Raw genomic sequence first — 26,041 nt, forward strand, 5'->3', positions numbered from 1 at the left:
CAGAGGTTTAAACATCTGTCGGTGACACGCAGCCTGTGGTATTCCTGAAAGGAACGTGTTCGTGGCAACAACACGTGCAGTACAAGTTGTGTTTACACATCTGCATCATGTGTGCATTAGTCCAAACCAAACCTGTGGATGTGATCTATCTATCTATCTATCTATCTGACATTTTACCAGACAGAGATTCAATCACTGTCAAAGCTTAAATTTGGTTTCACAAGAAGTCTGTGTTATCTTAGTAACTGAGAGGAGATACAGTATGTGGGCCGTGTGTGTGTGTGTGTGTGTGTGTGTGAGTGAGTTGTTTGTTACGGTAAACACAGAGATAAACAAATGAAAGCTCTACGTGACTTGAACCATGCAGGCACATAATGGGATCTCTAACAGACACGCACACACACACACACACACACACACACACAGACAATATCACAACATCTTGACACACTTAGAGCACTTGAGCAAGGCATTGGTGGATAGTACATTTGAATTTGATGCACTTGAATGTTTGAAAACATTAAGGAAGTTACAAAGTCTTTGTTTTCTTAGTTTAGTTCACTGCGTTGTTTACATTAGTGAATCTTCTCCTTTATTATCAGTGCGCATCACTTTATGTAATGTTACCGTCACTTTATGTCTGATGCACGATCAGAAAGCTTGGACACAGAAGGGGGCAGGTCAAAGTGAGGAATAAGGAGATTTATTTAATAATTTATTAAATTAAAATGATTTATTACAGTAGATTTATTTTACTATTTCTTGAATTGCAGGGATGAAGCGACGTATTGTAATTGTAAATACTGTGTTTGGTAAATGTTTTTATTTGAAGTAGAAACAGACAGACTGCAGTTGGTGTCCGACCACCAACAAAGTGCACAGCAGTTTATGTTATTAGTCTCCACTGGTGGAAGATCCATGTAAAAAAAACATGGTTTGATTCTCGCTTTTCTCTTCAAAAGCAAAACTGTTAATGAACAAATTACACTTGAAGCTAATTAGAACGAGAAGAACAAGCAAAACCAAATGAGACGCAGAGACTCGGTGAACATGCAACAAAGAAAGACAGGAAACAGCCTCTCTGTCTCAGCTGCTGCTGATTTCCACCCTGAGCATGAAACTTTATTAGACACTCTGTGGCTCTTTGAAGAGGAGAAACACGTCCACCACCACAGAGCGAGCATGACACAGTTTCCATCCCAGCTGCAGTGAGATGGAAAAGTTTTACTCCAAACACGTCAAACATCTGAAAAAAAGTGTGTGTTTTGTATTACCCCAACAGGAAATCTTCTTTTATTTCTCATGCAGATGTTTATAATTGTCTTTTAACATTAACCGCTACCATATTGTTGTCTTAAACTTATGTGTTGCTGATGTGCTCTTACCATGTCACTTTTCTGTGTTTTAATGTTTTGTTCACTTTGTGGTAACTATACTTCTTGTCTTGGCTCTGATTGGGCCATCCTGTATTATTTAATATTGAACATTAAAAATATGGCTGGACTGTAAAAAAAAAAACAGAAGTTTCCACAGATGTTACAGGAGAAGGAGAAGGAGAAATACAGAGAAGATAATATGTAAACAAGGAGAATTAACCCACAAAGTAAATGTTTTGAAATCATGCTCTTTAGAGATGTGCACAGCAGCATCTTGAAAATTAAACATTCAAGAGAACTCATTCAGAAATGTACAAATCAAAATAATGTACAAAAAAACAAAAACAAAACATTAACAGTAACAATATAAAAGCATCAAATTAATAATTAATATGAACAAATTTAACAAGAGAGACAGCTAAACTAAAAAAGGAAATGTAGGTAGCAGGTTATAAAGCGGGTTGAATAGTAAAGTAATATATGTGAAATTAATAATAATAATAATAATGTGAATATATTGCACACAACTGGGGTGTCAGTCATTCTGGGGAGTGTAACAGGACCAAACAAACAGCACAGTATAAGATCAAGGAGATCCTGAGGATTTTCTGTCTCCGTTGAAGGGGACAGCTAAGGTTGAGTTGTTCCTGAATGGAACCGAGCCGCGGGTCAGAGTTGAGCTGGTGTCAGAGATGGGACGCGGCCTCTCCGGTGTTGTCATGGTGACGGTGAAACGCGGCTGGAGTTGTGGAGACTTGAGATGATTAAAGTTGCGTCTTCAGCGGAGGTATGTTCATATTTCTGTCTCTGTCTATGTCCGATTCCGCTTTATGCTCAACGTGGTGTCATTAGAAAGAAACTTACTTTAACTTAAACTTGTAAACTTCGTAAAACTTGTTCAGGATGAGATATAACGGTAAACAGCTAGCTTAGCTTTAGCCTAGCTAGCTCAGTTGTGGGTTAGCCTCTTCTCAACCCACAGAATCCAGTATTTTTGGGTCGTTTCTCCCATAAAAAGTTATATAACAAATACAGGAAGATAACGTGAATACAATTAATTATCCATCGTTTGTTAAATTCACAGTTTGATAAAACTCAAGGTCCTTGTTCAAGGTTTTAGCTGTTACACATACATGTTAGGACTTAGGTTAAAAGTGAGGAATTACAGTTTATTCTCAACCTTAGAAAATCTCAGTTTCCAGAGCTTTCAATCATATTTCTCAGTCTTCATCAGCAGTTTTCTCAGGTAACAGATTTCACAGCTGCCTTAGATTGTATTGTAACTTCAACTAATGCAGTTACTTTTACTTTGTTTTTATTTAACTGGAGCAGCAAGTAAGACACAGCAACAAAAATAATTAATTAGAAAATATAACAAAGCATGTCGGTAACACAACCTGCAAATTTAACAACAAATGAAAGGTTGCAAGGTTGCACAAAATGCTGCTATTTGCTGCCTGGACGTGGTTATTGGACATGAAAGCAAAACAAATCCAGCAGGAGTGTTTGAGCTGGGCCTCTGTCTCCTTTAGTTTGACTGACAGGTGAAGATGATCACTGCTGTAACACGGCGGCGCACTGGGTCCTTTCTACCAGAAATTACCACCAACAGCAACAAATGGAGGAGAGGTTCTCAGTACAGGTGTGTTCAAAAGGAAATAACACAAAAAGTGCAAGAAGTTAAGACGCATTGACTGTATTTTTCATATTTTTAGTAGAACGTGGATCTTAAGTCTTGAAGTTGAGGTGGATTTAAACAGTTGAATGTTGTAGCTGCTCTACAGACTGGTTTACTTTACCACATCAGCTTTTTATTAGCTCATTGTATGTTTTTATTTCAGTGAGCATTAACTGCAGTCATGAGATAAATACAGTGGAGTAATAGTATAAACTCTCCCACAGTGAAAGCATCACTGCAAAACTGTTTAGGACAGTATTTGAGTAAAGGCTCTTTGTGTTTGTGTGTGTGTGTGTGTGTGTGTGTGTGTGTGTGTGTGTGTGTGGTCTGCAGGACGAAGCAGAAGGAGTCCCTTCAAACAAGATCAGTATCAGATAAATCAGCTCAAAACCTCTCCCAGCAAGAAATTGCACAGTGAGTTCAGTCTCCATGTTAATTCAAAATTCTATAATGACCAAGTGAAAAGAGTTAAATGTACATGTTATATTTTTGTTTTTTATTTTTAATAAATTTGCAAAAGTTTCAGGCAAACTTTTTTCACTTTGTCATTATGGGGTATTGTGTGTAGAATTTTGTGGTAAAAAATATATTTAATCCATTTTGGAATAAGGCTGTAACATAACAAAATGTGGAAAAAGTGAAGCGCCGTGAATACTTTCCGGATGCACTGTATATAAGATCTTTGACTCCATCAGCTGTTGACTGGTCTAAACAAAATATATATTTGGCCTGAAAACAGTGACCTTGACATTAATCTTTCTACTGTACTAGTGTTTATTGCAGTTTTTATCTACTACTGTATTTATTATTTTTGACTACTGGCTGGAAGCCATTAAAGCCTCCCTTTACTCTACTGACTCTACTGACCTATTGCAGCTGTAAACTCACTGCTATTCATGAATAAATTGAGTACAAAGGTTGGAGCGCCCTCCGCTGCTGATCAAAGTAATAACTCACTGAGCACAGAAATCATGAGTCTCAGCAGACATTTGAGTGAAAACTCAGTCAGTTTTTGATATTTTCCCGTGATGCTGTGATTCGTTGTTTTTCCCTCTCTCACATTTTGTTTTCTCCAGGTTCAGAAACAGTCTGAAACACAACATCTGTGTGCAGATGCTTCAAGAAGGCTATCACAGGTATCTCTGTCTCCATCTGCTGTCATTGTATCTGTGATCTTTGGGGCAGTGGTGTTGGGTTTTTGAGGAGGAACAAACTATATAAAGCGGCATTTAGTTGTTGTTTAGATACATGGATTTCAATCGGGAGAGACTTCATTCTGAGTCAGCGTCAGAAAACCTTTCATTCATTAAAACAAGAGAGGAAAAGTGATAGATGTGAGAGTCTTTGGCGATTAGATCATGATGTCATCATATTTAAAATAAAAAAAGGGTCGGTGAGACACATAAACTTAAACTTTCATACCATCTGACTGAATGGAGCCTTTGTCTTGGGAGGAAAACAGTAAATTATTTTGGTTAGGGTTTGGGGTTTTGGTTTGAACAATTAGTCACTGTTTTACTGTGAAATAAAATTCATGATGTATTTTATTGTACAAGTAAACATGACTTGTCTTTATTTGTTGCTGCCAGTGAGCTTGTACAGTTTTTCTCTTTCTTATATAGTGACTGCCACAGCTACAACCGCTGCTGCTCTCTCCCTTCTCTCTTTCCTCTCTCTCTCAGGTCGTTCTCGGAGCTCTTCCTTGTCCTGCAATATGATCAGGACCGGAGGGCGGCGGCTGAACCTGGATCAGCTCTCAGTCTTCAGACTCCACTGGAGGAACAGCGAGACAAACTAGAGACCATAAGGCTGCACCTGAGCCGGGCCGAGCAGGCTGAAAGGATCGGTACAAGCACACATACACGTGCTATTTACTTTAATTCAGTTGGTATTAATAGAAAATAAGACATAAAAACATGCATACTAAATGTGGTAATATGTGGTTTCTGAAAACAGAAGGCGTGCTAACACAAAGTGTGCTGACTGATAAAATGTGTTGAATTTCCACTTAAATACATGCTGCCTCGTATATGGGATGTAAGCGGAAATGAAGATTAAATATAATTTCTTATGGTAAGATTTAAATTAGGAGTCAGATTAATATGTGTACATGACAATAAGATAGTTAACTGTAAATTTAAGGATTTTCTGTATAGAGGTTTGTTATCCACCTTGCAAGATATAATGAGGTACATGGGGGCAAGCAGATTTTTCCTCACAGTGTTTCCTGTGTGCTTGTGTGTGTGTGTGTGTGTGTGTGTGTGTGTAGGCTCCTGGTCTGTGCTGTGTGAGCAGCGTCTGCTGTTGGCTCGGTTCTTCTCGGCTCCAGAGGATCTGTGGCTGAGTTTACACTTCTACCACGGCTGTGCAGACAGAGAGCAAGGGGGGCGCTCGAGACCAGCCACTGAGGCCCGAGCCTGCATGGCTGAGCTTTACCTGCAGCAAGGTGGACAGTGCACACATAGACGCACACAAACACATAAAGATGGTTGACAAATAAAATAACTAAAAACTTCAATGTTCCTTGCATAGTCTCTGTGTGAAAATAGAGAGTAGAATCACAAACAGAAATGATTATAGAAGGTAAAGGTGAATAAAGTTGCTTCACAAAGAATCCTCTCTGTCCTGCAGGAGAGCTGCAGGAGGCGATGCATCAGGCAGAGCTGTGCGTCAGACAGGCTGAGGACGGCAGCTGGCTGGACTCAAGCGGTCGACCGCTGAGGCTGCGGGGCCGCCAGACACTGTGGGGGATCTACAACCAGCTGGCCGATGCTCCGCTGGACGCTGCAAACTACGAAGAGGCCCTAAAGCTGCTCCACAAGGCCCACAAAATAGCCACTGAGTGTAGGTGGAAGCAGTCAGTGAATACGAGTGGTCCTCGCCGTCCTGTGAAAATGTCGACTGAACTTTGTGTCAGTTTATTAGGAACACTCCTGTAATAAATCCTCCATCATGAAGGTTATGATGTTCAGTTTTTATTGAACCTTGATGGTCATTTTGGAGGATGAGGTGCTGTTAAATCATGTTGCATTATATTCTGTTGGAGATGACAATAGAAACACAACAGCATGATGCAGCATAATTTAACAGCACCACAAACTCCTGGACATCTTCCAAACTGAACCAGCACTTCTCTAAACTCTCTTTAAGTTAAAGCTGAACATTAGAGCCTTTATGGAGGTAGTTTTACTTATTGTTGTATTAGACTGCCTAGATGTTCCAACTAAACTGACACGGCTGTAAATTTAAAACAACCACAATCAGAGCTAAGTGGTTTTCAGTGGACAGAGACAATAAATGATGAACAGGATATATATATATATATATATATATATATAGAGAGAGAGAGAGAGAGAGAGAAATTACCAAAGGCTGAGAATAACTAAAACTCAAAATTCTAGACTAAATACGACAGATATGAGTTGTGTAGTTACTTGTGTCTGTTTCAGCTGAAGACAAACAGATCGAAGGGGAGGCCGCCTATCGACTGGGAGTGGCCTATCAGCACACAGGAGACCACAACACAGCCACAAAGGTACCTGAGAGTGTGTGTGTGTGTGTGTGGTAAAGCTCTCCCTTATGAGCAAACAAACAGGAGGAAATTGTTTGTTGAGGACTATTTTCAGTGGCGTATTAACATCAGCAGGATAGTGTGTGTAGGTCTGAGCCTAAATAAGTGTGTGAGTTCACTGTGATGAAGGAGCTGGTCACCCAGTGCAACTCTGACTCACTGGTGTGTTTTTAATTGCTGTTGGAAACAGTGGAGCTCTGTGGCTCAGAGGCTGTGATGCACAGACAACACGTGTTTGTAGGATATGTTCATTTTTAGTTTGGCTCTGATTGTGGCGTTTAATGACATTAAGAAAAAGACAGAGAATCACCAGACTTAAGATTTAAAATTAATGTGCTTATTATTTTATTTAGTAATGAAACTGTGTGTCCAGTTCTTCAGCACTTCTATGCAGATTTACGGCACACTGCAGGAAGCAGACGGATTGGTAAAGGCTTACAAGGCTATGGCCAAGTCCATGGAGAGGTACACACACACACACACACACACACACACACACACACACACACACACACACACACACACACACACACACTGCCACCACCTAGCTGAAGACAAACCTGCACCTGCAGTAGCTTTAATTAAATAAGTATACATGCAACAGAATCCCAGTTTCTTTCCAGCATATCGAGGCCTCTCTAAACCAGGATCAGGTTTTTGAAATCAGGATGTTTACATATGAAAACTCAAATACAGGACACTTCAGAAACCTGATTGTGTCCACGCACTCATTTTACTACTGTTTGTCAAGTGTGTGAATGTTTACTTAGCTCTGGGTCTGTGTATATTTCAATGTACATGAATCTACCTATGCCGACCTGCCAGTGCCAGTACAGGTGTTTAGTGTGTGTGTGTGTGTGTGTGTGTGTGTGTGTGTGTGTGTGTGTGTGTGTGTGTGTGTGTGTGTGTGTGTGTGTGTGTGTGTGAGACAGTCAGGGAAATATAGATGAGACAGCCCGGTGTTTGGAGAAGTTAGTCGACATCACTCGAAGCAACAGACTGCAACGCAACCTGGCAGACGCCTGCCAGTGTCTGGGCAATATCTACTACACTGTGGTACCGAACACACACACACACACACACACAACCATTAACCATTTCATTCATTTATTTTAGTAAAATTTCTGAGTTATGAACTTCAGGTAACTTCCTGTTTTCTCTCAAAATGCCCCCCCCCCCGTCTCCAGGGTCAGCAGAGGAGAGCTTATGAGTGCTTCCTTCAGGGTTATGAAGTTGCCAGTGACATAGAGGATGAGGTTCTGCTGAAGGAAGCACAGGTTCATGTTTTTAAATGTCTAGACTGCACAGATACATCTCCTTCAATAAAGATTAGCATTGCAGTAGATTTAACGCTAAATCAGCGCCTGTCATCAGTGTCACAGTTTATCCACCACCCAGTGTCTCCTGATGATACGTTACCAGCCGTTCCTCTGTCTCTGGCTCTGTTAGGCGTTGCTGGCCAATGCTCGCGCTCACTCCCTGATCAGAAAACACAGCGCTGACATGGAGACGGTCTCACCTGCGGCCCTGCAACGACTGCTGACCTGGAAAGGGACCAGAGGATGTCAGGAGCTCTGTCCAGACTCTACAGGTCCTGCTGCTCCTGCCTGGCACTAACTCCTTATCAGACAATGATCCTGGTGAAAGACAAATACACTCTTGTTCATTCCTTTGATATGATATTGTTTAAATATGGAGATAATGGAGCATAGGCACAGAAATGGTTGGATACAGCCTCCGAATATATGTATATATCAGACTTTCTCCGAAGCACATGAACGCAGCATGATAGTTAACAGCTTAAATGATGTGAAGCTGGAAACCTGTTTGTAGGATAATTAGCTAATAAACAAACAGAAAATCTGGTAAACAAATGTCATCATCCCATCAGAAGTGAGTATGTTATAAACCATGTGGAGAAACAGGAGAGAAGGCGGGCGCTCCTGCTGTCTGTCAGCTGTTCAGAGCAGCAGAGGAAATGAGGAAGAGGATGAAGGTCTAATAAGAAACTCCATTACAGCTAATAAAAACCATGATGCTGAACTGTGCTAAAATTCAGCTTATTTTGTAACACTGAAGTTGATAACCTTGGTTTTAACTACAAATGACCCCATTCAGTTTTTATTTAAAGATATAATAAATATATCTTTACCTGTGTTTCCTATCTGCGCTTCACTTGTACCTGTACTGGTCATGTTACCTGTAATATGGTAATAAAATGTTGATAAAACTCGTTGCGCCTCTCCCTCAGTCTTTACGGCCTTGCTGATACCCATGTGTCCGGAAGAAAGCTCCGCTTGTTCTGCTTGTGTTTTCTGACAGAAAAACCTCCGGAGTAGCAGCGGAGTCGTGAAACTTGGGTCCGGCTGGAGTGACCGGGGGCCGGCGGGGTGAACCGGTGAGCCCCGCGGCTGAGCGATGGGCCTCCTGGCGAGGATACGGAAGGAGTGGTTCATCATCGGGATAGTGCTGGTCATCTTATCGGCCAAACTGCAGCCCGGCGTCGGAGTCAGAGGAGGTGAGTGTGTCGGAGTTTGAGCAACTGAAGTTCACTGAAGAAATGTGTGATTGTGGATCCAACCGTGTGACAAACACCAGGATCCGCGTTAGATTAACCAACGAGGGAGGCTACTTCTGGCTTGTTGGTGCCAGGCTCGGAAAGAGTTTCTCATCTTTATCTTTACTCTCGGCTCATGGTCACACATAATGTCATGGGGACAAACTTTAGACCTCACAATCACCGGGAGGACTCACTGAAAACATCGGCATGACAGTGGTTCTCTAGCCAGCGTTTTATTTTAGAGTAAACTGTCAATTTTTATACTTTGGTTAACTGTTTCTCCCATCGCGCCAGCGACGACGGGCTGTAGGAACAGCACGAAAACTGATCCACAAGTTGTAATTTCTAATGAATTATGGCTGACCACATATACATGATGTACGCCGAAACAAAACTGAGTGTTATTGATTATGGTTATTTATATATGAATGGCATAATTCATGGGTATGTTTGTGCAAAAGTAAGACAATTGTAAATTTCTAGATTTTCTAAATGGGAATTCGTTACGAATCGTGCAGGATGAAGTGACGCCTATTGGAGCTAGTAGACCTTCCGTCACAGTGGTTCCTCTGTGTGTGTGTGTGTGTGTGTGTGTGTGTGTGTGTGTGTGTCCTACCTGGCACTGTAGTGACACGTTGCATTCAGCAGCTGTAATGTCAACACAACACGTGTGCGGGCCCTGTTGGCTCACATCATAAATGGCTATAGACTCCTAATTAACCTCAGCGGTGTATTTAATCAGGTGTGACCCAGAGACCCAGACTTTAGAAAGAAATGGAAGTTGTGATAAAGATAAGTCGATGTTTGACTGAGAGAAGCCATTGCCTTAACTGATAAGAGCACTTAGTCACACCTCCATATCTAATCCTGTGGATTAGATATGGAGGTGTGCTGCTACTGTCAGGGTGCTGCCTTCAGGTACTCCTTGTAAACTCCGGACTTAAAGAGCAAAAGTTGCAGCAAAGTGTTTACTTAATTTAATTGTGTCTTGGCTGCTGCTGCTTTCGGTTTTAAATCAAGTCCACCAGCCGTTCTTTATCATAGACAAAGTTTCTTAATTAGTTGGAAAGTTTCTGATCTGCATAACCACACAGTGTTGCAATTTCCATTTGGCATTATAATAATTTACAGTTCATATGTTTGAATGATAATAAATGTTTTATTTCTATGTATTTTTTACATCTCCTCCCTCTCTCAGGTCCACTGAAGCCAGAGATCACCGTTGCATACGTCGCCGTCTCACTCATTTTCTTCAACAGCGGCCTGTCGCTGAAAACAGAGGTGAGAAAACGACTGACCCTTTGATCCTGCGTCTGTCACTAAACATGAGATGACTCATTCAGACTCATGTGAGTGATAAAAGTCTGACAGAGGTTTGTTTTGTGTCTCTGCAGGAGTTGACCAGTGCGCTGCTCCACGTTCGCCTCCACCTGTTCGTACAGTCCTTCACGCTCATCTTCTTCCCGCTGGCCGTCTGGCTGCTGCTCAGAGTGCTCGCACTAACCGCCATCGACCAATGGCTGCTCAGAGGGTAGGAAGAGAGTGTGTGTGTGTGTGTTTGTGTGTGTGTGAATGCCGTCCTTTATTCAAGGCCCTGCCTCACTGTACCTGAAAGGTGATCATATTCAGACTGAAAGACCCACATTCACTACTACTACAGACAGTGCTCTGTGTGTGTGTGTGTGTGTGTGTGTGTGTGTGTGTGTGTGTGTGTGTGTGTGTGTGTGTGTGTGTGTGTGTGTGTGTAACTTTCTGCATGACTCAGTCGCCCCTTAAAATCAAAACTGTCCATGAATTGACTAAAAAAAGAGACAAATTCATCCAAAACCGAAACAGTCGTGTTGTCATTGAAAGCAGCTTTTGGTGTAATGACTCTCCACGCCACATTGGGGCGCTTTGATCAAAGATTGATTATGAGACAGGAGGATCCACCATCACTGATGGAGGTGCACTGTCACTGAGGACGTTCAGATCCTTACAAACAAACAAGTCTCAGAGAAAAGGCGGGAAAAAAAGGCAGCTGGAGAGTCACGTGACCAGTTGTTATTTGGAAAAAATGGTGCGATGGAAACATTTCAGCAGGAACTGAGGACTCGATGTTAGGTTTGAGTTTGAGGTGGAAACTGTGATAAATGTGTAATACAGAAATAAGAAAGTAACAATTAATTTTTCATGATCATCAGTTTTATAATATAATGATATTATGATGAGTGTTACATTGGTCCAATCTCACTCACCTCTGACCTCTTCAGCGACGGGGGCGGAGGAAATAAAAGGTAGAAACAGATGATGATGATGATGATGATGATGATGATGATGATGATGATGATTCCTCTCCTTCCTTTTTCATCCTCTTTGTCCTGGTGTTGTGGTTGCCTAGGTTACAGACGGTGAGCTGCATGCCCCCTCCGGTCTCCTCAGCCGTCATTCTCACCAAGGCTGTCGGAGGCAACGAGGTAACCCACTCACGTGTTAGCAGCTTATTATCCTCCAGTGTTTGACAAATGGAGTGATATTAAATAATAAACGGTGTGTTGGCATGTTGTTGTCATGGTTACTGATTGTATCTATATATGTGTGTGTGTGTGTGTGTGTGTGTGTGTGTGTGTGTGCGTGTGTGCGCCTCTAGGCTGCTGCCATCTTCAACTCAGCGTTTGGAAGCTTCTTGGTGAGACGTTGGTTTCAGGGTTAAGGTTCAGATTAGAGGAGTGTGTTATAGACGCGTGTGATGAAACTAATTAAACTGTAAACAAGTCCAACAGTAACGAAGCATCAGTGTGAGCTCTGTGGGGAGTGGGAGCTGTAACCGTGTCTCTCTGCTCTGCAGGGAATCATAGTGACTCCAGTGCTGCTGCTGCTGTTTGTAAGTCAGACCACACCTCACACTGACAACACACACACACACTGTGCACTGTGACACCACCTTTTCTCAGGAGCTGGTGGAGACCAAACACAGAGCTAAAAGAGAGGGAACACTGGACTTAGATTCATCAGGTGGAGACAAACAAGATGATCATGTTGTTCTGTAAATATGCAGCTGGTTTCTACAGTGACAAGATCACCATAGCAACCTGAAAGGTGATGATACGTCCTTGTTTACACTGCCTCCACATCACCAAATAATCAGCTGTTGCAGGTTTAACAGTCGTACATCTTGTGACCTAACTGTGCTGGATTCATTTTAATTCTTAGTTCTCCTCTTCCTCCTCCTCCAGCTCGGCTCTTCGTCCTCCGTTCCCTTCTCCTCCATCTTCTCTCAGCTCTTCATGACCGTCGTGGTGCCTCTGATCCTGGGTCAGGTAGGAATCTCTGTGTGTGGTTTATAGAGACAGATATGTCTGAACTGTCAGCCGTCAGAGGTGTAAATCTGTGTGTGTGTGTGCAGGTGTGTCGGAGTTTCCTCAGGGAGTTTCTCGAGCGGAGAAAGCCTCCGTTTGGCGCCGTCAGCAGCGCCGTCCTCCTCATGATCATCTACACCACCTTCTGTGACACCTTCAGTAACCCCAACATCGAGCTGGACCCCACCAGCCTGCTGCTGGTCGTCCTCATCAGTCAGTACTGTGTGTGTGTGTGTGTGTTTGTGTGTGTGTGTTATTCACACACCTTTATGTAAAACATTACGGCCACATGAGGTAAAATACAAAATTTGAACACAGGGAAAAGTGTTAAAGCACCATCCAGTCTAAAGGATATCTATGTGTTTGTGATTATAAAGCAGGTCTAGGTTCTATATTAATACTGTGAAAGTATCAAAGCCTCAGTCCACAGAGAAATGCACACAGCCTGTATTCAGAAACTGAGCCTTAAAACCAGCCGTCAGGACTTCTGGAACTTTGTGATGTCACAGCAAAGCAGTCACCGCTCTCAGCCATGCCCCAAGCCCCGCCCACCTGAAGTAACACTGTGGATTTTAGTTGAACACTGAAGTGAACTCCTTCTCTCGTTCTCTGCAGTTTTCTCCATCCAGCTCAGCTTCATGCTGCTCACATTTGCCTTTTCTACCAGGTGAGTCTCCTCCTCTTCCTCCTTCTCCTCCTCTGTTTTCCATCCTCTACTCCTCCCTCTTTCTTCCATCAGTTTCACACTTTCCACACCAGTCTCAGCTCAGGCTCTACGTTTCCATCCAGCTGTTAAGGAATGAAGCAGCTCTTATAACCCGTGAATTACTCTGAGCTGATGTAATGTCAGTCTGCAAACTGACTTTTTACAGTAACAAGTTGATTTATAGAATAAAAACAAATCAAATGTCTTCAATAGCCATCTTTATTTCCTCTGCAGGTCGGGCTCAGGATTCAGCCCCGCAGACACTGTCGCCATCATGTTCTGCTCCACACACAAATCGCTGACTCTGGGTAGGTACACACACACACACACACACACACACACACGCAGAGGTTTTGAGAAAGTGAAAAGGTGAAATATGATCCTTGGTTCAAGCCTGTGTAAAAACCCTGCTGTTTACCTTCAAAATATACCGAACACTAAACAATGTAAGATGTGAAACTGCAGTGAAAACTTAAGAAACAGTGTCGACTCATTTAGAAAGTATCTATCAGTCCTACAGGATCAGTACAAGAGACTCTGTGTTATAAAAATACTGAGAAATTAGATGAGAAATTAAAATAAATAATTAAAAATTTAACTTTTAATTAGCTCTTAGAGTTGATTTTGTTTGTTTTTCTTTTAAACTGATTTCTCTGTGTCAACTACCTTTATCCTTATATTTGTCAAAGCACTTTGAGCTGCATCCTGTGTATGAAAAGTGCTATACAAATAAAGTTAATTAGTTTTCTTATCATTATTGTTAAAACACAGAAACTGACATCATGTCTTCTGTGTTGTTTTGTAGAATTTGAGGCTTGAATTTTTAAATCCATTCAGTGCAGAGAACATTTTAAAATGGCTTTTAAACACTTATCTAGGGACAAAATAATGAATATTTAAATATAAGAATAAGTTAGTCTAAAAATCTTTAGGGAGGTGATGTAGAGGTGAAATTAGACTCATGATTTCAGTATCTCTAAAATCCTTTGGTTACCAACCTCTGTCCAGGTATCCCCATGCTGAAGATCGTGTTTGAGGGCTACGAGCACCTCTCTCTGATCTCAGTCCCCCTGTTGATCTACCACCCGGCTCAGATCCTGCTCGGCTCCGTCCTCGTGCCGACCATCCGCAGCTGGATGACCAGCCGGCAGAAGGTACGCACTCAGTGAAATCTCACCGCTCTGGGTGGAGGCCTGAGGACAAAGCTCCATCACTGACCGTTAACTGTCCTCTTCTTCCTAAAATAACAGGCTGCATTCCAACACTAACCTCTTCACCTTGTCTCCTCTCCTACAGTCTAGTCTGTTGTTGAGATAGGGCTGCATTCCAACACTACTGCCCTGAGTGAGTAGAGAACTGACTCCAGAACAACAATTATTGATCTGATTTACAGTTAATTGTTCTTCGTCTTCGATAATCAGAACTGCAGATCTGTAGAAAACGATCAGCTAAAATCTCCTGCTGGACTCACTGTTACGAAACTCACCAGATTCACTTTAATCAAGAACCAGTTGGGTTGTATTGGGCTGATGGTGGTGTGTATGATGACGATGTTACCAATCATATCATAACAACAACAAAGAAGAAGGTACATAGATAAATAAAGATTAACACTGCACCTGTTTCCGATGCCAAAGGTGATATTTGGATTGATTACAGAACATTCAAAAGTCTTTTCGAACTGAATGGGGAAACTGATAACTTAAATATAGACAGATACATAAATTTCAGAATACTCATTCACCTGTTGGTGGTGGTGGTGGTGGAGGTGGAGGATTCACTGACCAGACTTCCTTTGAAAATTCTCACATTTTAGCACAGAAGTGACAAATCTGTCACTCCCTCTCCTCTTATGTTTTTTTTTTTTTTACAATCTGAACATCACACTTTCTGACACTCTCTGCTTCTTTCCTCTCCTTCTCTCTGATCAGGCGGTGAAACTGTCAGCTCTGCAGCCCATCTGACGAGGATGGAATCAGTGTTTGTACTGTGATACAACGCAGACCGAGGCGGAGGGAGACTGTAGTCAAACGTGCCTTATATTGACCAAGCAACAGAGACCTCAGCGTGGCGGAGGAGACGGGGCTCACTAGTCGCCTTGATTTTCTCAGTTTTTACAACAAGGAAAAACTCTTTCGTATTTCCACCATATATTTTCTTTTATATTTAAAAGAAGCAAAAGTACATGTTTTATTTTTATATGGAATACCCAAAAAAATCCTGCAAAAAGAGCATAGCTGTGTTTTTTGTTTAAACAAACAAAAACAACAGGAACAGGACGGGTGGAGTTACTGGGTGGAGTTACTGGGACCATAATTTTGTATTTCTCTTGCAATTTTCTACACTTTTCTACTCTTTCTCCTGTCACTGCCAGAAAGTGTGGACGTTTGTTACATTTATGCTCTTGATAGAAACAAATTGATGCTGGATGATCTGACTTACAATATACAGTGTAACATTGTTTTGGTTTTTGACATTTTCTGAAATAAGGCTTATGTGGCGAGAGGATGGTGTTGCGCTAACTAATGATCAATCCAAATAATGAAGGTACAACATTACATTGTGGTAGGGAGTCTAATTTATCAACCAAAATATTGTCATCTTCCCTGTATCTAATGCAGTAAAGAGCCGGAAAAAAATGAAATATTTAGAATAATTAAGGTCTACATATGCACCTGTATGTCGGCGATACCCTAATCTAAGTCTAAGTGATGTTGTTCTATTGACTGTCATATCGGATTCCAGCGACCAAAATCTTTGAATCCAGTTTAAAGAAATTAATGTCTTGGAAAATTCTGGGGTTGTGAATCTAAATCTCATCCTTGTTATAGCCTCGTGATCAAGCTGAACGTTGCAGAAAAAATCTGAAATGTAGGCAATGTTTTCAACCTCTGGAACCAAATCACTAGAACTGCCTGTTCAGCCGGGTGATAGTGAATGTATCATGATTACCACCAATCAAAGCTGGGGCTGCAACACATGACATCCAAGAAAGATACTTTCAGTCCATTCCTACAAGGATTACAGTATTTTTAGAATATGTTAAGTCCATGGACCAAACTAACAGATTTGTACCATCAAAGACTTTGCTCACTAGCATTTTGGTAAAATTCTTCTAAATTATTCATTGGTCTTGCCTCATAGCCTTACATCCTTCTTGTATTTTACATGATTTCTGATCTCCCTTGAACGTTCAGTTAAATTCTATAAGGACTTTCATGTTAGACATACCCTCCTGACAACCTGACATATTAAAAGTCGGCTTCCCATCTACATACACTGCCGATTGTGTTTGTGGGAATACAACTAGGACAGATTAATTTTGTCCTGCATAATCTGAAATCAAGCTGAGCTGCAGATTCAGGTGATAATTATCTGTAGCCTAACCCTAACCATAGTTTATTTGTCATCACCACGATCCCTAACCTTAACCATACTGTAGTTGTGAGGTGCAGAAACATCGGCCTTGGACGTCGAACAACCTTGTAATTGAATGTAATCTGGATGTACAGTATCTGTGGTGGTGCTGGTGGAGGAGGCATCATCCTTCACTGGGAATTTTCACATCCCTGAATGTAGTTTTCAAATGTGAGATGAAGATTAGTGCAAAAACTATTTTTTTCAAATGAACACATCTTTCACAGAAACCTACTGTATCTTAACAGACTGTTCACATTGAGTGGAAATGTTACTGAATTGACATTCTCAGTCAAGGCAGCTTGAGCTGTGTCTTGTTTCTGCATCTCTAACAAATTTCTCCAATGTTCCTTCATGATGGAGTCAGCTACTGTTAATGTGGACATCATAGAAGCCTCTACAGCACAAATGTCCTTTTACTGGTCAGCTGCATTGTCCAGTCACGGTCAAGGTTACAGTCAGTCTCTGTTTACTGTGCAATTGTTTTGCCAATAGTATATTTTGAGAAGAAAGGTAGTGAAGGGGATAAGTATGGGTCTGCTCTTCTATTTGTTTATTTAAAAAGAAAGTATGAGGAAATAAACCTACAAACTTTGAAAACCATTGTTTGTTTTTCTCTGCTTCACACTGCCGTCGTTTGAACAGGTAAGGTAATGGATGGGAGTTTACACCAACTAGTTAAAAGCAAAGCATCCATAGGAAAACATTTCCTTGGGTTTTTCTTGATTCAATACCTTTGTTTGTTTGAAGAATTGGATAATTGGATTCCCAGGAGTGATGTTTCTGTGAGTGTTTCCATAACGTATACCAATATTTTATTTATTGGATAGTGAAGTCTTAAACTCTGTTCTATGTGCTGTTCAATAGACCAGATATGCGTTGGCTTTATCTTTACCTCCACCAAGGAGGTTATGTTTTCACCCCATGTCTGTCTGTGGATTTGTTTGTTTGTCAGCAGGATTACACAGACCAAATTTCCCCAAACTCGGTGGAGGAATGAGACTTGAGCCAGGGAAGAACCCATTAAATTTTCAGGCAGGTGTGGATCATTTACTATCAATTAGAATTGGAGGTTACCATGCCTGGAATTACTTTTTCTTATTTTCTCTTGAAGTCTCAACACTATCTCTAGCTAATGTGTGCTTCATCCTCATGACCAGTTCAGATACATACATTTTGGAATAAATACTTGTATTTGTTGTCTGACAAAAAGGGGAAAAACACACAGGGAAATGGGATACAAGGAAGTCTTGGCAGCTTAGTTTATTAAACCTACTTGTTTTAGACAGATGGCACTTCTGTCACATCATTTGGTGAAATAATAGTAAAATAAGCCCATGAAATCTCTGCCAATACACTGTACCATTCTATCACACAACTAAACCCAAGTGATTTAGAATGACTAAGCAACTGGCACTGCCATCCATTAATCTTCACACTACAGGAGCTAAAATAAAGGAATATGCAATATATGATACTGAAAATATACTTTATTATCAAGTGCATCCATATGACATGGCAATTTACAATAAGTATTGCAAAGTATAAAGTTTTAATATTTGTGATGCAGCATGCTAAATTAGCATACAAATCCTTCATTTATACAAACAAGTTATCTAATTATAAAGTTACAGGGTTGGATATACAACCTTTGTGTCACTATTCTTGTATTCATACTGTGATTTTCTATCTATTTTTCTTATGCCTGCTAAAAAGAAAAAAATAACTAAATAATCTCCACCAAATGGTGTATTTCATCCTAGTCCTGTCTGTAAATTTCCCTCTCTCTATGAGGAGGCAGATTGTAGTTTTAATTCTCTAAACATGTTGGAGGCAGAAATCTCTTGAGGCAGAAATACTTGCCAGGAACATTTTCTTCATTTCCACAAGTTATTTGAAAAACCTCAGGAGGAGAAAAGAAACTTTGATTATACATGAAAACAAGATTTTAAAAAAGTGTCAAATTTCTCAACAATCTCTCAGTATTAACAAAGTTAATATTTTGTCTAAAAGCATGGTGTTGGAGGGTTCATCCCCAGAGAGGTGCTCACATTTCTGGCCTGCTGGTGGTGATAGACAAAAGGTTAGCTAAAGCCAAAAACAGTTCCTCCTCTGAGGGTCATGAAAATCTAAAGCATATTTTATGAAAATCTGCAAAAATTCAAAATACTCTAAAAGGCACTAGAGAGTTGGTGGAGGGGACATTAACCTGTCTGTGTTGAACAAAAGTTGAGGGATCCTCTAGAGAACCTGAATGTCTGTAGTTATATGCTGCTCAGGACCACAACAGTGGTTCGATTAATCTGGTCATTACTGTTCATCATTCAGTGTCTATGCTACTGCAGCAAAAAAAACAAAAAAAAACAGCCTTGTTTCATTCATTTATGGTCATTATGTTCATTATTATAAAATCCTGTAAGATAGCTTGAATTAGAAGCTCATTTGAAAGGCACACAAGGCTAACTAGCTACCAACAACCAAGGTAACTCTTTTATATTTACATTTTTCAGAAGACTACACATAATAACACTTTTCACTTTAGTTCAATCTAAGCATATCAAGGACTCTTTAACCAGTATGATGATTTCTGCCCACATGGCAGCTCTGATTTCAAGAAATACTTTGGTAACTAAAGCTGTCCATTTCTACATGTATTTATGTTTACGGCCTGTATCTCAGTTTCCAGGTGATGCCAGTATATCATACTCTGCCAAAAGCACAAAACTGTTCTCTCTGATTCTCCGGACTCTGACCAAATCTCCACACTCCTGGACATGGATCAGCCCTCTTTCTCCTCTCCCATAGTCTCTCTCCCTGTCATTCAGTGTCACCTCTGTCTGTTTGCCACAGGCCTGACGGTACATGTACCTTACCCCGACAACCAGCACCATGCCCAAGCCAGCTGAGCAGCCCAGCAGCATGCCCAGCTCCCAGGCACTGTGCCTGGGAATAATATCTGGATATTTCCCTTCCTTGTCTGGAGTTCCAGAGGGATTGGAAGGATGTTTGGGTTTAGTATCAGTGTTGGGTATGTTTGGTTTCAAATCATGGCCCATATTTGGTTTGAAGTTTGAGTCGAGGTTTGGATGGGGTTCAGGGTTTGGGTGGACCACTGCCCTTTGTGTTGATGGGGTGACATTGGGCTCAGGATCAGATGGGGCAATGTGGTTCTGCATTGGCAAACTCTGACCTAGGATGAGCTCCTTGGAGGGCACTGGGGATAAAGATGCCATAAGGAGGTTGTATAGAGAGCGGAGGGGAGCTGGGGAGGGTTCTGGGTGAGGGGAGGTCGACTGGGTGGACACAGAAAGAGAAGACGTAACAGATGAGACAAAAGAAGATGAGGAACCCAGTGAGTAGGAAGTCATTGTGGCAGAAGTAGAGATGGGTGAGGGAGAAGGTAAAGGAGAAGAAGCAAAGGAAACGGAAGAGGGTGGTGAGGCAATTGATGAAGAGGAGAAGGAGAGCGTGTTTGAGATGGTGGAGGAAGAGGGTGAGGCAACAGTCAAACCTGTGATAAACTGGGAAGAGGTAAAAGGAGATGGGGAAGGAGTCAATATTGGAACTGAGGAAAAGGCTGGTGATGGATAGTTGGAAGAGTTTGAGGAAGGCATAGGATAAGTAGGTGAAGGTTGGACAGAGGGGAAATGAGGAGGCATGGAGATTGGGGAAGGAGAGGGGAGAGCAGAAGGGGTAGGAGCTGTTTTATGTTGGTTCTTCATGGAGGAGGATGAAGAATGGGTGAACAATGTTGACCTGAAAGATGGATGTGTTGATACCAGGGTTGAACCTCTGGAGGGATAAAGAGGAGTGGTAGAGCTAGTTCGAATAGGGGAAGATGGAGACAATGTATGAGGTGAAGTAGAGGATGAAGTGTGAAGAGTTGACTGTGGGGTAGACCCAGAAAAATGAGGGGGAAGAGCGGCTGAGGGAACAACGGCAAAAATTAGGCTCATGGTATTGATCTTTGCTCGAGACTGAAGATTTGTGACCTCTATACCCTCAATTGGTGCAAAGGTTGGGTCAAACCTTGGAGTGAAAAGTGAAGGATTCAAAGATTGAGGCGTTACTGAGGATTTAGTTTGCTTCCATTCAAAGGTATGCGGCTGGGATGCACCAGTTTGGAAATGGGGCTGGGTGCTCAGTTGGGGAGAGACACTCGAAGCATCAGGTGGTGTGTCAGATTGGGACTGATCTGTAAGGGGAAAGCCCTGAGTTTGAGTGAGGATAGTTTTGGGCAGGACTTTGGGATACCTGCTCAGAGGTTGGTTTAGAGGTGGGGTGCTCAGAGGGGCAGTTGTTTTCAGCTGAAGATGAGGTGGACTTGTACGCCATGGCCCAGTTCTGGCTCCTGATGAACTATTTTCAGGCTGAGATTTGGGTAAATCACTCACAGACTTATACTGGGATAGGAGGTGGTTGTTGGGTAGGAGCTGGAGAGATAGAGGGTGGGTTGTGTGGGACTGGAGAAGGGACTGCGGGGTAGAAGATTTAGACTGGAGAGTAGGGTTTGGTAAAGAGGTTTTGGAGTGGGAAAAGGACTTGGTTTGAGATACCTGGGAGGAGAGCATCCGACCAGTACCAGTGTAGGACTGGAGTAGGGGTTTGAATGGGAAGGTTTGAACCTGAAGTAAAGGCTTGGGTGAAGAAGAATGGGGCAAAGACTTTAAGTGAGAATTCTGTGTATTGGGCTGTAAATGGCTACCCATTCCAACCTCGATCAAACCCATTTTTGAATTGGTTAGGGTTGTCCCCCAGGGCTGCAATGAACTACTCGGGGTCTGTAACTGTACTGAACTAGTTTTGTCCTGTATTGGTTCTCTTGTATTGTGAGTAATGGGTTGTGGGGGATTTGTATTATGGAAGCTATGATTGGTTGAAAGTGTAGATGTGGTGGTGGTTTGGGGTTTTAATGTTGTGTCTTTTGTTTCAGGAACAGTGGGTAGCTTTATCTGTTTTCCTTCCATCTCAATATTCTTTAGATTAATAAAGGAAGCAAGGGAGTGTTTTAGGGAAAACGGACTGGTTAAATTTTGTTTTGTGATGTTTGGCAAAAAAGTGGTAGCAACCTCCATCTCTGTAGCCTTTGCTGGGGGGAAAGAGGCTGTGAAAACAAGGTGCTTGAATGAGAGTAGAGAGGTCTTGGGGTCCTCGGTATGAGTAACAGAGCTTCCTGTGTCACTCCCTGCTTCTTCAGTCAGACCTGAGAGTGATGCTGAAGTTGCATTGCTATTTGTCTTACTCCCACTGGTAGCATTTTGAAGAGTTACTGAAGTCCTTTCATCGACCGGCTGGTTGGTGATGTGATTATTTCCAAGGGCTGGCAAAGTTACAGAGCTCTTCATCTCCAAGTCTGGACGAGCGACTGTTTCCAGAGATTTGTAACTTTGGTTTGCACTGCTTTTTGGTGTCCTGCGTCCTATGGAAGGTGAAAAAAGCAAAGTATTAGTCTCAGTTAATGTCAACAGAGAGACAGAAAGTGCTCCCTTACAGGATACCTAGTTTGTGTTTTACCTTGGGCTGGAGTTGCATTGTACAACTTATGACTCCCATCACCCACCACTGCAGACTCAATACCTGCCCAGTACACAAAGTAGGACTGCACCACAGTGATGCTGGAATGACAAACAAAAAGGTTTGTCTTTTGCTGGGGTGAAATTTTCCTATATTTGCATTTTCCAGTATTGGTTTTCAACAAATATTGGTAGGCTTGTACTCACTAGAACCTTATGTCTCCCATGGGTGCATCCGGAGCCCTCCACACAAACGAAAGGTTTCTCTTCAGTTGTTTATCAGAGTGGGTCAGGGTGTCACCCTCTGAGAGGCAGCGCAGGGTGTGGGTGCCAGGGGGAATGAGGGTCCATGAGCCACCCACCAGCACTGGACCCACTCTTGTAGACTTGTGCCCAGCCCTGGCTCCAGCCCTGGCTTCAGCTCTGGCTCTGACCCCGGCTCCCTCCACACTACGAGCCTGGAGTAGGAAACCCATGAAGTCCCGAGAGCTTCGGACAGTTACTGAGGATACAGGAAAGGATACAGAGAAACAAAAGAATTGACATTAAATGAGTTGTTACAATTAACAGTTAGGTGACCAACTGTGCTGACAAGTAGAAACAAGTCGGCCCTTAGTTCTTTAAACAGTGAGTTAATATAGTTAATTACCTGTGACTAACTGTCCAGGCAGGTAAGAGGAGGCGGATGTACGCAGGGTGACGTGGTTGTGCTGCGGGTCCTGGGGTTGAGCTCGGATGTGGCCAGGAATCATGTCCCGACAGGAGGTGTGGCTTGCACCGCGGGAAAACGAGGTAGTGAACGGAGCCAGTGATAACAAGACTACCCCCACCCTGAAACAGTGGAGGGTAGATAGCATCTCTACCCACACATGCACATACATACACACACACACACACACACACACATACACACTTTATGTTGTAATCCAGTCAAAGCATAGAGATGTGGTGGAGACAGCCAGACTTAGCATTCACAGAGAACTGAGCGTGAACACATGAAGGACAGATGAAGTGAGTAAACCTCCAATACTGTGTTGTCTTCTGAATTTGATTTTTTATTTTGACTTTGTGTCCTCTGACAGTTTGGGTTTTTCTGTTTTTGTCACGTTTAATCAGGACATTCTTATTAATGAGATGTAAACACTTAATCAATTATTATCCTCTGAATAATGAATTTACCAATGAATGAGGAGCAGCAGCAGAGGGGTCAGGGTCAGAGATTGGATGAATTTTCATCAGTGAGCATCCCTACCTCGTGGAGCAGTAACCTTCAGGACGTCTAGAAAATCTCAGCAACTTCAAAATCTTTTTCTTCTTCTTTCTCAGTTTGTAAAGAATCACTTCCTCGCAGTCCACCGGTTTAGCTTTTGTGTTTCTGAGAGTGTAAAAGCCTCCCGTCTGTTTGAATCCCAACTGAGAGCAACAAGTGTGACTTTAAGTTTGTTCGAAGCATGTGAGGATGAGCTTGAAGTTTGGAGGGATCTCAGGGTCCAGGATATGGAGAGAAGTTGGGGAGGGGTGGGGGGGATGCAGAATCAGAACATGTAGAGCTGCAGGTTGTATCTCAGTGACAGTATCTCTCATGCAATTTAACAACAAATGTTGTTATCATTAAGTATAAGCTGCAATTATTGGCTTTATCAAAGCCCCACAACAGCATGTTCAGTTCTTTTTCTCAGCTTGTCTCTACCTGACATATAAATACAGTTAATTTACTGTTAATAAAACAGTATATTCACTGATGAATGGACAGACTCCAGAGGGTAATGACAGTCTTTTCTAGTGGGCATTTTTCTATGGGATTAGGCCCCCCAACACACACACACATATGCACACACACTAACAGGATGTAGACCAGCTGTAGCCACCTCCCTCCAGGATCTCTCAAACATTTCTCTCTTCTTTGTTGCCCCCCACCTCACTCCCTGCCTCCCCTCGACACTCTTGGGGAGGTTGGAGGATTTTAACAGCAGTGGTTTTTATTTCTTCTGTAGGGTTTTGGTCATTTTCCACCCCCACCCCAGTTATAATATAAACATTTAAATCATTTGTGTAGTGACTGATCCTCCTGTAATTTGAATCTCATCCAGAGCGACTCACTTGTATTTTAATGTGGATATCTGTGTATGAAAAGCAGCAGCTCGGTGTGAAATTTGACCTTTATCTGACAACTATGATAACACTGACACACAGTCTACAATAAAATGAAGCACACCTCTGGTTAATATCAATAAAATGTAATAATGTAATTACGGATCCTGTCTGTTTAATCAGTTGGATTTATTTTCAGCCAAAGGTCAAGAAGAATGAAGCCACTTTGAGGTTCAAAATAGACATTTTGAAATTTAAGGTATAAAGTAAGCTGTTAGATAAATAAGGGATTTCCCACTGAAATGAAGTGCAGTGCAAATATAAAGTAGCGTAAAATCAAATCAGTTAACTTCAAAATTGTAGTCAATGACATGCATTCGCCTCTTGTGTAAATGTATTTTCCACCGCATATGCAAAATAAATAAATATATATATAAATATATAAAATAAAAGTATATATGTACAAATTATATATGAATCCTATTGGAAATTGGAACAATTTCATATATTGACATATATATATATATCAAGCTCATGCAAATATGTACGTTTATGTATCAATGGTTATTTTGTAGAAATACAGTATGTTATGTAAATATATATCCATCCCAAATCCTGTCAATATATTTTATACACATATTTTATATGTATGTTGTTTTTGTTACGTTCCCTATTAGATTAGGACCCCGGAGCAGAGACGCACTGAGACAGGTGAGTGGAAACTGAAGACTCTTTAATTACACAAACCAAAAAATAGTCCAACAAAGCAGGCAATGGAGGCAGGAGGCTGGCTGGCAGGAGAATGGCTGGAGACACAGAGCGAAGGAGAACCTGGAGGCTGGGCAGCAGGGGACCAGCATGCAGGAAGAGAGCATGGAATAATCTGGCAGCAACCACCCGTGAAGATCAGGTTTAAGAGCAGTGAGGCAATGAGCTGAGTGGAATCAGGTGTGCTACTGCTGCACCGAGAGGAGCCAGCCACACCCCCTGCCACACAGAAGCTCTGCAGAGAAACAGAAAAGGGAGGGGGAACAGAAAGAGAACAAAAAGTACAACAACCAAAACATACTACTCAGAACCATAACAGTTTTAATAAACTTATATATACATTTAAAATATATCATTAACATATATGGTTGCAACATGTAATACTATGTAAAAATGTAAAAAAGAATATAGATATTTTTGATATATACACATATACCAATTGTACTACGGGTAGTTCATATATGTTATAAACCTATAATTATATAGCCTATCCGGAGGACGTATATATGTGATACTAATACACATGACATTCATGGCAACATCTTCAGACAGGGAGATATCAATGTTACATTTGTGTCTGGGTTTGCATCTCATTCATCTTTCCATCTGTGTTGGTCAGAGTCAGTTTTCACACCTTTTGTTTCTGGCAGCCACAAGTTTTACATATTGAGTTACACAGTCCCACAGGCCCCGGTCAAAACAGGTGTCTGTGTTTTACAGCAGGGAATAAATGATGAAGCAGACAGGGATGTATGTGTCTGATCATGAGAAGAGCAAACATCCCAGTTTGATGTCAGTAAGTAACAGAAAGGTTAAGCTGATGAAGCTCAGTCTCTGTGTCTGAGCCAGCTGTGCAGCGGCACCTGCCACATCCAGCTGTGGTCTGAAACTGCACCAGAGTCAGCAGGAAAAACTAATATTTATGATGCTTGATAAGGTGAGTCAACAAGCTCTGCAGCTGCAGGGACAACAATGCTGACACACAGTCATTTTAAATATTTTATACTAACTACAGTTTCTTAT

At 41.7% G+C, this 26,041-nt stretch overlaps 3 protein-coding genes across 4 annotated transcripts; 2 read left to right on the forward strand and 1 right to left on the reverse strand.

Moving 5' to 3' along the window:
* The first annotated feature begins 2,045 nt into the window (after positions 1-2,045).
* Positions 2,046-8,858, forward strand: ttc29 (tetratricopeptide repeat domain 29). The gene is made up of 12 exons (XM_071459565.1): positions 2,046-2,163; positions 2,909-3,018; positions 3,388-3,468; positions 4,131-4,190; positions 4,737-4,900; positions 5,324-5,500; positions 5,686-5,898; positions 6,504-6,589; positions 6,999-7,090; positions 7,558-7,681; positions 7,813-7,902; positions 8,075-8,858. Exons 2-12 carry the CDS (start codon positions 2,927-2,929, stop codon positions 8,240-8,242), a joined length of 1,347 nt encoding a protein of 448 aa, XP_071315666.1. The 5' UTR covers positions 2,046-2,163; positions 2,909-2,926; the 3' UTR covers positions 8,243-8,858.
* A 45-nt stretch (positions 8,859-8,903) lies between these two features.
* slc10a7 (solute carrier family 10 member 7) lies at positions 8,904-17,246 on the forward strand. 2 transcript variants are annotated; one of them, XM_071459596.1, is made up of 13 exons: positions 8,904-9,143; positions 10,384-10,466; positions 10,580-10,716; positions 11,566-11,641; positions 11,815-11,853; positions 12,013-12,048; positions 12,401-12,484; positions 12,571-12,736; positions 13,139-13,190; positions 13,464-13,537; positions 14,238-14,383; positions 14,526-14,573; positions 15,161-17,246. In XM_071459596.1, the coding sequence occupies exons 1-12, from the start codon at positions 9,044-9,046 to the stop codon at positions 14,544-14,546; spliced, it is 1,014 nt and encodes a 337-aa protein (XP_071315697.1). In that variant the 5' UTR covers positions 8,904-9,043; the 3' UTR covers positions 14,547-14,573; positions 15,161-17,246. The 2 variants fall into 2 exon arrangements, with proteins under 2 accessions (XP_071315697.1, XP_071315696.1); XM_071459595.1 differs by lacking the exon at positions 14,526-14,573.
* Positions 17,247-17,377: 131 nt separating this feature from the next.
* Positions 17,378-23,155, reverse strand: LOC139606639 (uncharacterized). The gene is made up of 5 exons (XM_071458900.1): positions 22,809-23,155; positions 22,609-22,661; positions 22,367-22,545; positions 22,161-22,261; positions 17,378-22,065 (listed from the first exon to the last, which is right to left on the reverse strand). Exons 1-5 carry the CDS (start codon positions 23,038-23,040, stop codon positions 19,322-19,324), a joined length of 3,309 nt encoding a protein of 1,102 aa, XP_071315001.1. The 5' UTR covers positions 23,041-23,155; the 3' UTR covers positions 17,378-19,321.
* Positions 23,156-26,041: the final 2,886 nt, after the last annotated feature.

This window comes from Trachinotus anak, unplaced genomic scaffold (genome assembly GCF_046630095.1).
Source record: "Trachinotus anak isolate AG129_WGS33_773 ecotype Australia unplaced genomic scaffold, CSIRO_AGI_Tana_v1 ptg000023l, whole genome shotgun sequence".
NCBI classification, from domain to species: Eukaryota; Metazoa; Chordata; class Actinopteri; order Carangiformes; family Carangidae; genus Trachinotus; species Trachinotus anak.

Coding starts and splice junctions, on each gene's coding strand:
- LOC139606639 (XM_071458900.1), bottom strand. CDS start 23,040: ATGTATGTGCATGTGTGGGTAGAGATGCTATCTACCCTCCACTGTTTC. Junction 22,546..22,608: donor TCCTACTCCAGGCTCGTAGT/GTGGAGGGAGCC, acceptor GCTGGGCACAAG/TCTACAAGAGTGGGTCCAGT. Junction 22,066..22,160: donor CAATGCAACTCCAGCCCAAG/GTAAAACACAAA, acceptor CACCTTCCATAG/GACGCAGGACACCAAAAAGC.
- slc10a7 (XM_071459595.1), top strand. CDS start 9,044: ATGGGCCTCCTGGCGAGGATACGGAAGGAGTGGTTCATCATCGGGATA. Junction 9,144..10,383: donor CGGCGTCGGAGTCAGAGGAG/GTGAGTGTGTCG, acceptor TCCCTCTCTCAG/GTCCACTGAAGCCAGAGATC. Junction 13,538..14,237: donor ACACAAATCGCTGACTCTGG/GTAGGTACACAC, acceptor ACCTCTGTCCAG/GTATCCCCATGCTGAAGATC.
- ttc29 (XM_071459565.1), top strand. CDS start 2,927: ATGATCACTGCTGTAACACGGCGGCGCACTGGGTCCTTTCTACCAGAA. Junction 6,590..6,998: donor ACCACAACACAGCCACAAAG/GTACCTGAGAGT, acceptor CTGTGTGTCCAG/TTCTTCAGCACTTCTATGCA. Junction 7,682..7,812: donor GCAATATCTACTACACTGTG/GTACCGAACACA, acceptor CCCCGTCTCCAG/GGTCAGCAGAGGAGAGCTTA.